This window comes from Crocodylus porosus, unplaced genomic scaffold (genome assembly GCF_001723895.1).
Source record: "Crocodylus porosus isolate Cpor-Errol unplaced genomic scaffold, CroPor_comp1, whole genome shotgun sequence".
In the NCBI taxonomy this organism is placed as follows: Eukaryota; Metazoa; Chordata; order Crocodylia; family Crocodylidae; genus Crocodylus; species Crocodylus porosus.
In genome coordinates, this window is record NW_017728920.1 from 3,433,376 (window position 1) to 3,446,503 (window position 13,128).

At 46.3% G+C, this 13,128-nt stretch overlaps 1 protein-coding gene across 1 annotated transcript in view; it reads right to left on the reverse strand.

Annotated features, from left to right (window-relative positions):
* Nucleotides 1-223: 223 nt before the first annotated feature.
* Nucleotides 224-13,128, reverse strand: part of LOC109312445 (catenin alpha-3-like) — an 87,335-nt gene continuing 74,430 nt past the window's right edge. The window contains exon 2 of the mRNA XM_019538476.1: nt 224-675. Coding sequence (XP_019394021.1) covers nt 458-675 — 218 coding nt within the window. The 3' untranslated portion in view covers nt 224-457. The remainder of the gene's footprint in view (nt 676-13,128) is intronic.

Here is a 13,128-nt window from a genome sequence, read left to right on the forward strand (position 1 = left end):
ACCCAGCCAAAGTCTAGCCAGCTGTCCTATACCTAACAGCTCATGCTACAATGAAACCTAAAAATATACCTGTTACTAAGGGCTTCATTTGTACTGCATATACATTGTTAAAGGTTTAGGATATCAACAGCTTTGCAATGAATATATTAGAGAATATGATGAAGCTGGCAACCCACTGCTGAAAATTCTTCCTTTACCAGTTAAAAGCTTGCTGGATGCTGCTGCTTAAATTTATTTAAGCAATGCTGAAGAGGACTTCTGGAGGGCTAAAAATACCTTTAAAAATATTCATTTTTGGACTGCGCTATAATCTTGATCAGAGACTGTGTTTATAGTCAAGCGATAACAGAAACAAGGCAAACAATGTGGCAGAGTTTCTTTTTTAGATCATGGAGTTATTGTCTTGTAAATCAGGACTGCACACAGAATGCAACATAATAGTAATGAAGAACTTGCTCTACAAATTAAACTTACCAGTCTTTGTCAGATACTGAACATTTCTCATCACTCCTTCAGTGTAAGCCCCAGGCTCATAATTGTCCATCTCACTAGAAACAACGTGTACCACCCTTGCAGCACGCCCTCGGATGGCACCAGCTGCACGGTCTAAATTATCTGCATCTTGGTCTCTCAGTGCAATGATACACTTGTTCACATCCTCAAGAAAGTGGCTTTCTGTAAATAAAACAATTGCTATTTTTAGATTGTGTTCTTTTTGCTCTGCTGCTATTCAGACAAGCTTTAAGCTATCTTAGAGGCAGCACATAATGCTCTACTTGATGTAAGACTCCAGCTTTTCTTCCCTTCTGAAACTTACGCTAAACTGTTTTGACATGTTTTAAAACTATTTCCAAACATACAAATAGCATTCCAGATTTGAACTGTGTATGCAATACTATTCCATGTACAACAGGAAGTCAGGAAGGATTATAAAATTTCAAAAAAGATATATGTACATTCTATCATAATTTCTAAGAAAGTATACACATGTGCACATGCACACACACACACATACAGTGGGCACATCTACATGTGATGCTACATCACCGTAGTAACATGCTGCAGTGATTTAGCACTGGCAGGCCCAAACTGATGCCTCAACTACATCACTGTAGCAATGTGCTCCCTCAAAAGTGCTTGTGGCTATGATGATGTAGGGGCTAAAAATAACTGTGCAGCTAGCACAGCACAGTATGGGCTGTTACTGTACCATAATTTAAGTACTTCCAAAAGGAACATCTATGCCAAACATGCTCCAGCATGCAGCAGGTTACCCCAGGTAGGGTAGGGGAAGCTGGGGCCAGCAACTGTTCTGGCCCCAGCAGCCTTACCTGGGGACGTCAAAGAAGTGCAGCTGTGGTGCTTCTGCAGCAGAGAGCCTAGTGGCAACTGAAATGTGGCTCTGACTGGCCAGGCTCTGGTTTTGGGTGGCATGTGCTGCTGCCTCATGTGTAGCCCCAGTTTTTTTTTGGCATAGGTCTTTTTTTTTTACCCCAGGATCTCCCAGGGTCAAGAAAAACCCCCATGCCTCAAGATCTCCCAGGTTCTGTGGCACCATGTACTGCATGTCTGTACTCAACTGGACACAGCCATCTAATGATGGAAAAGGAGGGCTGGAAGGGACTTCTAGAAGTCATCTACTCCAACATTTTCCCTTTCCAAATCATACCAAAGCAAATCCTTGTAGACTCTATAAATACATAGGCAAACCTTCCACACAATCACAGATGAAGCAGAGCGACAATGGTGGCAAATGTCCTGCTGCAAGGGTTAAAAAAATATGCATGAGAGCTCCAAGAAAACGAGTCAGGTACCCCTGTACAGAGGAAGGCAAAAAGCTCCACACTCCATACCAGTCTGGCCATGAAGTAAAATTCCTTCCTAACCCCACTTGTGGTGATCAGTCTGACCCTGAGCAGAAGGGCAAGACCCCCAGCCATAAACCTACAGGTTTTAGTCGTAGCAGGAGTACTGGCACATTGCTGTCAAAATCCGCAGTCTTGACTACAGCCAATATGCAATGTTTCTGAGGAAGTTGGGGGGGAAAAAACACCAAGGCAGTGTCCAGATGAGCAGCAGCATGCAGTTTGTGGCATCACAAACAGCATGTGGTGAACATCAAATATATCCCACATTGCAAATTTGCAGTGCAGGGGCAAACTTTGCTATGGGGAAATCTCGGTAGCAAAAAAAAGGAGCCAGGAGCACAGAGCATACTACAATAGCATATGCCAAGACAAAGAGAGGCTTGGCCCTCCAGTGAGATGCTCTGGCTGCTGGCTACAGCATCTCTACTGCTCCAATTATTCCCTGGCTGCGCCAACATGCCAGAAGACAGGTGGAGCCAGGCAAGGGCAGTTTGTCCACATTGGGACAATGTGTCCTGCAACATAGCACATGTGCATTGGGTGTGTGCTAAGGCACGAAGCAGTGGCACAAATTTGTACCACTACTTTGTGCACTGAAAGTATATGCCCCTGCTCATCTGGATATGGCCATAACATGCAGCAACAGGAGAAGAAAAAAACTCCTTCCTGGCTCCAAGCAACAACCAGAACAACCAAGAAACATGAGCAATACACACAATATGACCAATACTACTCTAACTTCTTCTTGAACACCTGTAATGGTTGGGAGCTCACCACTTCCCTAGGGAATCTATTCCACTGCCTCACTGTTCCAACAGTGAAGGAGTTTTTTTCCTGGTATCCATTCTAAATGTACTTTGCTTCAACTTCCATCCATTGATCCATGTCCTGCTCACTGCAACTACAGTGAACAGGCATTCTCCCTCATCTTTATGGTATCCCTTTATGTCCTTAAAAACTTTTTTCATAAACTGATCATGCCATTCTATCAGAATATCAGATCCTCATGAAAGGAATAATCATTATATTTGTCTCTTTCTGTACAAATACATCAAAAGGAAATAATTTTTAAAAAATCAGGAAGAAAGTAACAACATCCATCTTTTATTTTCAATATACTCTCTCAGATTGTACCTCTATTGGAGATTATGGGAAAGTATAAGCATATTCAGAGTCTGAGTAAGATTCTTTTAGTCATATCCTATAAGATGAGACTGCTGGGTACTTCTTTATTTAACCACCAAGTAAATGCTTCTTTAACTACCAAATGTTTCCTTAAGTTATGTTACAAAATATGTTCATGGGGCTTCATGAATGTTAAATATTGGCTGTATTTGAAAGGTAGCAATGACTGTGCTGTATATGGGTTTTTATAGTGCTGTGGAGAGAATGTTGTTTGTTGGATCTTTTTGCCCTTTTGTGATAGGATACTTTTCTGTATATTTTGTATATTTATTTTCTTTAAATACTTTCCTGGGAGGGCCATCCCTAACCCTGCTGGTTTCTGGTCCAAAGCCTTATAACTGTGAGACTTTTTTTACTTTTAAAAGGACCTTCACTTTTTTTTTTTTTTTGCATGTAAATCTATACCTATTGTCTTTAAAAAACCTGTTCCTAAAGCCATGGGCACATAGACATCTTATGCTAAACAAAGTTAGATAGTTCTGATCTAAAAAAGCAACAAACATGACATGACCCCTGAAAACAAGTTAACCCTGACTGAACAGCAGAAGAATTACCCCTAGGATAATCTGAGCAAAACTGTCACATTCAAATATCACAGTATAGTTTTATTTTGCTTGTGGTCCCTTCTTGATTCAGTTGGTTTGCCTTCAACCTTCTCACACTGCTTTAAGCTGTTTTAGAACAGGTTGCTCCAGCTAATTTCCTGACCTCTCCTGGTCTGGTGTCACTTACAGCCCAGGAGGCTTGTCAGTGAGGCCTAAGGGACCATGACCCCAGGGGTAGAGGAGTTCAGGAAGAGTGCCTGCTCCTCAAGGAAGCGATCCTCAATGCATAAGATAATTCTATTCCAACTTGGAGGAAAGGCAGCAAGAGGGCACAACAGCCCCCCTGGCTCTCCAGGGATCTAGCAGACCTCCTGAGGCTAAAAAGAAATGCCTACAAAGGATGGATGATGGGATTCACTTCCAAGGAGGAATATTCTGCACTGGTCCGGTCCTGCAGGAGCAAACCAGGAAAGCCAAGGCTGCAACTGAACTCCAACTAGCTTCGAGCGTCAAGGACAATAAAAAGTCCTTTTTCAGCTATGTGGGGAGCTGGAAGAAAAGCAAGGGCAACACTAGACCCCTCCTGAACCAGATCAGACAGCTGACAACTGACGCCCAGGAAAAAGACAACCTATTAAATGGGTCTTTCATCAGTCCCATGGGATGCCCATGCCCACCACAGGAAAGGGAGGTCCAGGTGAGGGAGATCCCCTGCCCCCCATTAATACTGACCTCATGAAGGAACGCCCTGAGAGGCTGGATACCTTAAAGCCAGTGGGCCTGACAATCTAAACCCCAGGGTACTCAAGAAGCTGGCTTGCATTATAGCCCAGCCTCTGGCATGGATCTTTGAAAACTCCTGGCACCCTGGTGTAGTGCCCAAAGACTGGAAGACAGCCAATGTGGTGCCGATCTTCAAGAAAGGGAAGAAAGTGGATCCAGCTAACTATAGGCCCATCAGCCTGACTTCTATCCTGGGGAAGGTCTTTGAAAAGTTTATTTATGTCAGATACCAGCATCCTGAGTGATAGCTAGCATGGGTTTGTTGCTGGTAGGTCTTGCTTGACCAACCTCATTACCTTCTATGATCAGGTGATCTATCATCTGGACAAGGGAGAAGAGATTGATGTCATATATCTTGAATTCAAAAAGCCTTTGATCTGGTATTCCATGATCACCTCTTGGAAAACAGGCCGCTTGTGGCCTTGGGTCCACCATGATCTGCTAGCTGGAGAACTGGCTCTGTGGTCGGACCCAGAGGGTGGTAATTAACAGAAGTCAATTGTCATGATGTCCTGTAACCAGTGGTGTCCCCCCAAGGCTCTGTCTTTGGACCCATATTGGTCAACATCTTCATTAATGATGTGGACATTGGAGTCAGAAGTGGACTGGCCAAATTCATTGATGACACCAAACTTTGAGGCAAAGCATGCACAGCAGAAGGTGGGTGATCCAGGCTGACCTGGACAGGATCAACAGATGGGTGGACGAGAACCTGATGGTGTTTAACACTGAAAAATGCAAGGTTCTCCGCCTTGGAAGGAAAAACCTGCAGCATCCTTATAGGCTTGGCATTGCTATGCTGGCTAGCGCTAAGGAAGAAAGTGACTTGGGGGTCATCATTGACCACAAGATGAACATGAGCCTGCAATGTGATGCTGTGGCTAGTAAAGTGACCAAAACGCTGGCTTGCATCCATAGATGCTTCTCAAGCAAATCCCGGGACGTCATTCTCCCCTTGTACTTGGCCTTGGTGAGGCCACAGCTGGAGTACTGCATCCAGTTCTGGGCTCCGCAATTCAAAAAGTATGTGGAGAAGCTTGAGAGAGTCCAGAGAAGATCCACAAGCATGATCAGAGGTCAGGAAGACAGACCTTACGATGACAGGCTGAGAGCCATGTGGCTCTTTAGCCTGGAAAAGCACAGGCTCAGGGGTGATCTGATGGCCACCTATAAGTTTATCAGGTGTGACCACCAGGACCTGGGGGAACATTTGTTCACCAGAGTGCCCCAAGGGATGACAAGGTTGAATGGTTATAAACTACTGCAAGACTGTTCCAAGCTAGACATAAGGTAGAATTTCTTTACTGTCCGAGCCCCCAAGGTCTGGAATAGCCTGCCATCGGAGGTGGTTCAAGCACCTACATTGAACACCTCCAAGAGCAAATTGGATGCTTATCTTGCTGGGATCCTATGACCCCAGCTGACTTCCTGCCCTTTGGGCAAGGGGCTGGACTCGATGATCTTCCAAGGTCCCTTCTAGCCTTAATTTCTATGAAAAAAAAATCTATAAAAATCCAGATGTTATACCAGACTTTAAATTCTGCTGCATGACCCATTTTTAACTTTTTCTACTCAGACTTGTCTGGAATCAAGATCTTGGGAGTTCACCTATATTCAGAATCAAGTTGCCTTTCTTAAAAGAATCCACAGCATACATACAGGCTGAGGAGCTCCCGTCTTGAAAGCACAGAGGCAGAAAGGGATCTTGGAGTCATTATTGACTCCAAGATAAACACGAGACGCCTATGCCAGACCGCAGCCAGCAAGGCCAGCCATACCTTGTCATGCATCCAAAGATGCATCAAAAGCCGGTCCAGATAGGTGATACTCCCCCTCTGTGCAACATTGGTCAGGCTGCAGTTGAAGTACTGTGTCCAGTACTGGGCGCCACACTTTAAAAAGGACGCGGCCAGCCAGGAGGGAGTTAAGAGGAGGGCCACCTGTTTGGTGAGCAGGACAGGCCCTATGGGGAGAGACTGAGGGACTTGAACCTGTTCAGCATCAACAAGGAGGCTTAGGAAGAGCCCTATTCTCCCCAGCAGCACCTGGGGTGATGAGGAACAATGTTAATAAGCTGATGAAGAATAGGTTTCGGTTAGAGATCAGGAAGCAATATTTTACAGTTAGGGTGGCCAGAATCTGGAACCAACTTCCTAGGGAAGTGGTCCTCACCCCTACCTTGGGTAAATTCAGAAAGGTTTGATGAGCACTTGGCTGGGGTCTTGTGAACCCAGAATTCATTCCTGTGTGTGGCAGGGGGTCAGGCTAGATGATCTGTTCAGGTCCATCCTGACCCTAGCTACTATGAAACTATGAAAAGTTACAGTGACTGACCTGAATGAGGCCCTGGTCACTGGTACCAAGGATGAAATAGTCATAGAGAACTGGGACCTCTTCATCAGCCAGGAGCCCAGTTATTCATTCCAGAAAACCAAGATGTATACTGAGGGCCTCTCAGCTTACACTAGCCAGCACTCAACCTCCAACAATAGCCCCATCAAAAACAAAGACATATTAGACAATGAGGGTAATGGTAAGTGTGCTTGTTTTTGTTTTTATTTCTTTAATGACAACACATGATTAGCTGTATTAATTTATTTCACTATGTCTTGGGAGTGCTATCATGGCCAAATGTGAGCACCTTCGTTCTACCCTTCCATCATTTTGCAAAGAGGCCGGCAACCAAACCTTACATGCAGAAACATCAGTTCCCTAGGGTATGCCCCACCAAGCCCAGTGCTGAGCATGTGCATACACATGCATCACTTCCCCCTCATTCAGGTGCACCAAATTCAAAAGGTTAGTTTTCCATGCAGCAAGTAACTGTTCATTTTTAAAATATTCCTCAAGGATTACTACAAGTAAAAATATTCCACTCCACCAACCACTGCCAGCATCACAAATGCAAACCAGTACCCGCACACACACACAGACTTCTACCTTGCCCTGGCCCAAAGTAAGCTTTCAGGTGAAAAAAAAGCTTGTGCTTTAAAGCAAATTGCTGCAGATAAGAATTTATAGCCTGGATCATGCCTACTTGAAAGATAAATTAGAACCTGAGATAAAGGGAGTGAAATGAAGTTGTCCGTGTGGCTAGACTAGCTCTAGTCTGCCACAGTGAACCCCAGTAATTATCAAAACAGAAAGAACACCAGCAGCTTCCATGCATGTAAATTCAAAACAACACAGATGATTTTATGATGAAACTCTAGCAGCTGATAGGCATATTGATGCACTTTCCTCAAAGTAGGGGGTCAATGTGGCAGAAAGCCACCTTGGTTTCTCCCCAAAATCTCTGTGCTGTGAACATCTGATTAGGATGGGCCCAGCAGAGGAGGCCCACTCTTACCCTATCTCTTTAGGTAACCTGAGCTGGCTACATTCCTGAGGGAGGGGGGAAACCTGCTCCCTCTGCCTATGTGACTGGTATCAGCTACCTGGGTGAGGGGCATCTACTTGGTGGGCTGGAGTCTTCCTGGCAACTAGTGATATATTTCAAATTGGTTGGTCGACAGCCAACTGGAGCTGGCCTCCACTGGACCAGGAGAATGAGGTCACAGGGGCTATATAAATTAAGACTGCCCAGGAGGAAGGGGCAACAGCCATGAGGGGGACTCAGAGGAGCTTTACCATCTGAAACTGGTTCTCTCCCCCAAAACTCACGAGCTAGAAATGGCCTGTCTCCAGAGGGAAACTTCACCTGACTTTGGAAGATGCTTGTGAGTAAACTACTCAGGATCTGATTAGATATCTAGGTGGCAGAAACTCAGATGTGTGATCAAAAGGCTACCTCAGCCAGACTGTTTGCTCTTTAGGATTTCTATGATATTGCTCAATCTTTTACCCTATTTTCACCCTACCCCTGTAATTAATAAAGTTCTCCTTTGTGACCGGTGTGGGAGACTTATTGAGGGGTGGGTCTAAATTATGCCCAAGAGACCCCTTAGGTCTGCGGACTAAGGGAGACTTTCATTTTTGGCCCCCAACTTGGGGAAGTGCCCCAAGTGCCTGTACTGGGTCGAGTACCCATAGGACTTTAGGCCTTTGTTTCCCTGAGGACACTGGGCTGAGACAGTCCCTTCTCGGAGTGGTGGCAGTTATGTTACACCCAGGCTAGTGTGTGCACTTCGGGAAGGGGGTAGGCTGGACGTAAGGCACCCCTAGAGAGGCATTCGGAGCTTGGAAGGTGGGCGGGCGCAGGGAGGTGGGCGGCTCAACACAGGAGTGCCCCCTACTGCCCGGCCACAGTCAAAGCCTTCCAAGCAAGGTGTCCTCCTGGTTTTCACTGCCAGTTAGTCACAGTTCTGACTGCTTGGTCAGACTATCCAGGAGTACTAGTCTCTCTGACACCTCTGATCAACTCTTCTGCAGACCTTCATGCTTACAAATGTTGAGCAGAACACTACAGACAAAGTATGCCATCATTCTTCTCCTTTCTAGTCTGCTTTTCTTTTCTCTGTCCCCTCCCTCCCCAGCATTCTTCTGAGATGATTTGGAAAAAAGAGTTGTGAAAGGAGGAAGCTAGGCAGCTGAAGGTGAGAGAACACTCTTGGACTTGCTGTGGGTCTGCAGGGTCAAGATTTGGGGGCTTTCTTAGAAAAGGAACCATAATATTACACATTATGGGGATGATCTGAGATTTCCCTAAGGAAGAAAAATGTTGTGGTCATCATTCAAAAGAAAAGATCTCTGGAAGGCCACATGCTTCTTACATCCTGAGGATTTAGGCATAATACTATTTAAATGAATAATAAAACTAGGGTGAATAAGGCAAAAGGGGAGACAAAGGAAAATAATTTTTCTTGTATGCTTGCAAAACATTGTATATATTTCTAAATCTATACAACATGAAGAAAATATATAACTATTTGTAATATGAATATCCAACTAAGTTAGCTCGGGATTTTGGTAGTGATCCTATATACACTCAGTTTGGTGAACAAGAACATCTGGGAGAGGCATATAGCCTAATTGAGGTAGAGTTGATGGGGATGGGGCAGCTATTTGTGCCATTGTCACAATCAGCACTGAGCAACCTATGTTGCCCCAGACATCTGTCGTTACTGCCCTGCCACACCTCTGGGTATACAGAGGAAGGACAAACAGTGCTGACAAAATCTCCAGTGTTGGGATTGTTGAGAATATGTGTACCCAGAAAGGAATGCACACAGAGGCAAGCACTCAAAGACTGGGTGGTAACTAATTCGTGACAACTCCTCATCCAGTATTTTAGGAAAATGAAATGAGCCTGTGATCAGGGAGCCAGCAAACAGGGACCACCAACAGGGGAGCAGTTTGCAGGCAGTTGTTGGAGGCAAGAGGAGGGAAGAAGAAGGAGGGAAGCCAGGCTAGGCACTAGACCCTGCCCAGGAAAGGTAAGTGATCCAGCTGCCTGTACCTTTGGTTAAGCTGACTGTTTGGTGGATGTGTGCTCTGAGAAGCTGGGAGTGAGTGCTAAGTGACTGCTGGTTGTTGATTGCTGTGGGACTGCTGACTGTGTGATTGCTGCCAGGGCCTAAGTCAATCCAGGCACAGAAAGGTATAAAAGGAGACTCCCTGTGACCAGGAACCCAGAGAACAGGGACTGCTAACAGGGGAGCAGTTTGCAGCCAGTTTGCAGGCTAGTCATGGGCAGGAATACACAGGAGCTTCTGACAAAGACTTCAGATAAGTGAATGATGGGGGGCAGGGCTACTATGGTCCTGGTGACAGATCACAGCCAGGGCCCCTGTCCTGCTGCTTCCTCGAGCCCAGAGCTCCTTTGGCCTCCACCCAGACAGGCCCCTTGAATGAGTCCTCAGTATGCTGGCCTCTTGTCTGCAGGGGTTGCCTGATGGGACCTCTGAGGCTTGGGGGTAGTGTGTGGGCCAGGGTTTTCCTTGCCTGTCCCACATGTGCCTGGATTGAGGCACTGGAGGGGTAGGTGAGGGAACTCCAGGCAGAGGTGAGCAGGCTGTAGAGGATCAGGGCAATTGAAGAAGAGATTGATGGCTACTTTCATTCTCTGCAAGACAAGAAGCTTGGCGGACAAACTGCAAGGGATCTGCTTTGAAGCAGATGCTGGTGTGTGGAGTATGGTCACCTCAGGGGCCAGACCTCTTGCCGCAGAGACAGCTGCCCTGGTGCAGTTGGGGAACAAATATGAGGCCCTGGCTGCGCTGGAGGAGTGTTCAGTAGGGGAAAGTGCACTGGAGGGGTCTGCCATCATCATTGAGTGCTGAAGGTTGGCCAGGTAAGCAGCAGAAGAAATGCTGCGTCATCACTGTGGGCAACACCTTGCTGAGAGGAACAGAGGGACCCATCTGTCTTCCGGATCCCATGCTGCGCAAGGTCTGCTGCCTGCCCGGAGCCAGGATCATGGCGAGAATTCCTGACCTCATCCAGGCCTCCAACGAGTATCCCATGGTCCTCATCCATGTGGGAACAAATGATGTGGCTAGGAGTAGTCCAGACCATATCATGAGTGACTACAGGGCCCTGGGGACCAGGCTTAGGAAGACAAGGGTGCAGGTGGTCTTCTTGTCGATCCTCTTGGTCAGCGGTCGCAATAGGCATCATGTCACCTGTGTCAGAGAAGTCAACCTGGAACTCTGGAGTTGGTGCCATTCTGTGGGTTTTGGCTTCCTGGAACATGATCCGCACTTCCATGCAAGGGACCTCCTGGGACGCAACAGGCTTCATCTCCCCACAAAAGGTAAGAGTCTCTTTTTTCTTACAAGTTCACTGCCCTTTTACATCAGGCTTTAAACTAAGTATGATGGGGGATGGGGAGGCAGGAGATGGAGAGAGTCTAGCAGGCCCAGATGAGCTGCATTCAAGAGTACTGAAGGAAGTGGCCAATGTCATAGCAGAACCACTGGCACAGCAGTTTGAGGGCTCTGGTAAGGTCCCAGAGGACTGAAAAAGGGCCAATGTGGTCCCTATTTTCAAGAAGGGGAGGAAGGAGGAACTGAGTAATTACAGGTCAGTCAGTCTCACATCCATCCTTGGAAAGGTCTTTGAAAAGATTATGAAGGATCATATTTGTGGGAGTCCAGCAGGAAAAATAATGCAGCAGGAAAACCAGCATGGGTTCATACCTGGTAGATCATGCCTGACCAATCTGGTTTTGTTTTACGACAGGGTCACAAAACACTTAGACACAGGAGTAGAGGTGGATGTCATTTTCTTGGATTTTAGCAAGGCCTTCAGTACAGTATCTCATCCCATTCTCACAAATAAATTAAGAGGCTGTGACATAGATGTTTACATGGTCCAGTGGGTGGCAAGTGGGATTAGTAGTCGTACCCAGAGAGTGGTAGTAGATGAGTCGGTATCGATCTGGAAGGATGTGGGTAGTGGGGTCACACAGTTCGGTCCTTGGACCTGTACTCTTCAATACCTTCACCAGTGACTTGGATGTGGGTGTAAAGTGTGCTCTGTCCATGCTTGTGGACAATACTAAATTGTGAGGTGAAGTGAACACACCAGAGGTTAGGGAACAATTGCAGGCAGACCTGGACAGGTTAGAAAAGTGGGCAGTATACATAGGATGCAGTACAACAAGGACAAGTGCAGAGCACTGCACCTAGGGTGCAAAAATATCCAGCCCACCTACTGACTGGGAAGTGACCCTCTCAGCAGCACAGAAGCAGAAAGGGATCTCAGAGTCCTAGTGGACTCCAAGATGAACATGAGTCATCAGTATGATGAAATCTTCAGCAAAGCTAACCACACTTTATCATGCATCAACAGATGCATGACAAATAGATCCAAGGAGGTGATACTTCCCCTCTATGTGGCATTGGTCAGACCACAGTTGGAGTACTGCATCCAGTTTTGGGCTCTGTACTTCAAGAAGGAAGTTGTTAGACTCAGGAGGATACAGAGGAGGGCCTCTCATATGGTTAAGGGCATATAGGACGCGCCCTATGTGGAGATACTGAGGGACCTGGACCTCTTCAGCCTCTGCAAGAGAAGGCTTATCTTGTGACTGCCTACAAATTCATTGGGGGGCACAGCAAGGGATCAGAGATGCTCTGTTCACAAGGGTGCCTCTTAGGGTAAAAAGGAACAATGGTCAGAAAATAACAGACAGAAGATTTAGGCTTGATATCAGAAAAAAAAATGCCATGGTAAGGGTGGCCAAAATTTGGAACGGGGTTCCAAGGGAGGTGGTGCTGTCCCCTACCTTGGGGGTCTTTAAGAGAAGCCTTGATGGGCATCTGGCTGGGGTTATCTGAGGAGTCATCTGACCCCAGCACTCTTTCCTGCCTAGGCAGAGGGTTGGACTCGATCTGTTGATGTCCCTTCTGACCCTAGCATCTATGAATCTATCAGATGTCTGAAGCTTAGGAAATCAGACCAACTAAGACTATCTTTAGAGAGAATTTTGGGACAGTGGAATTTCCCCAGAAGTAGAACAAAAAGATGAGACATTAACACCCGGTCTTGAAACTCATAGATCGTGAGACACAAAAAAGAGCTCAGAGAGTTTCATAGAGGTACAAAAAGACTGAGTAGAAAAGAGACCCAGGTCGGCATGTATTCATAGGAAAAGGATTTAATTTAATTGCAGGATCAGTGTAGAAGATCCCCTCGGGCCCCGGGGGAGGCACACATGGGCCACGGCTTAGAGAGGATTTAGTTAGGGAGCTTCTGGAGGGGTTGGACGTATTCAAGTCAGCCGGCCCGGATGATCTCCACCCTAGAGTTCTAAAGGAACTGGCCGAGGTCATTGCAAGTCCCCTGGCACAACTTTATCAGCA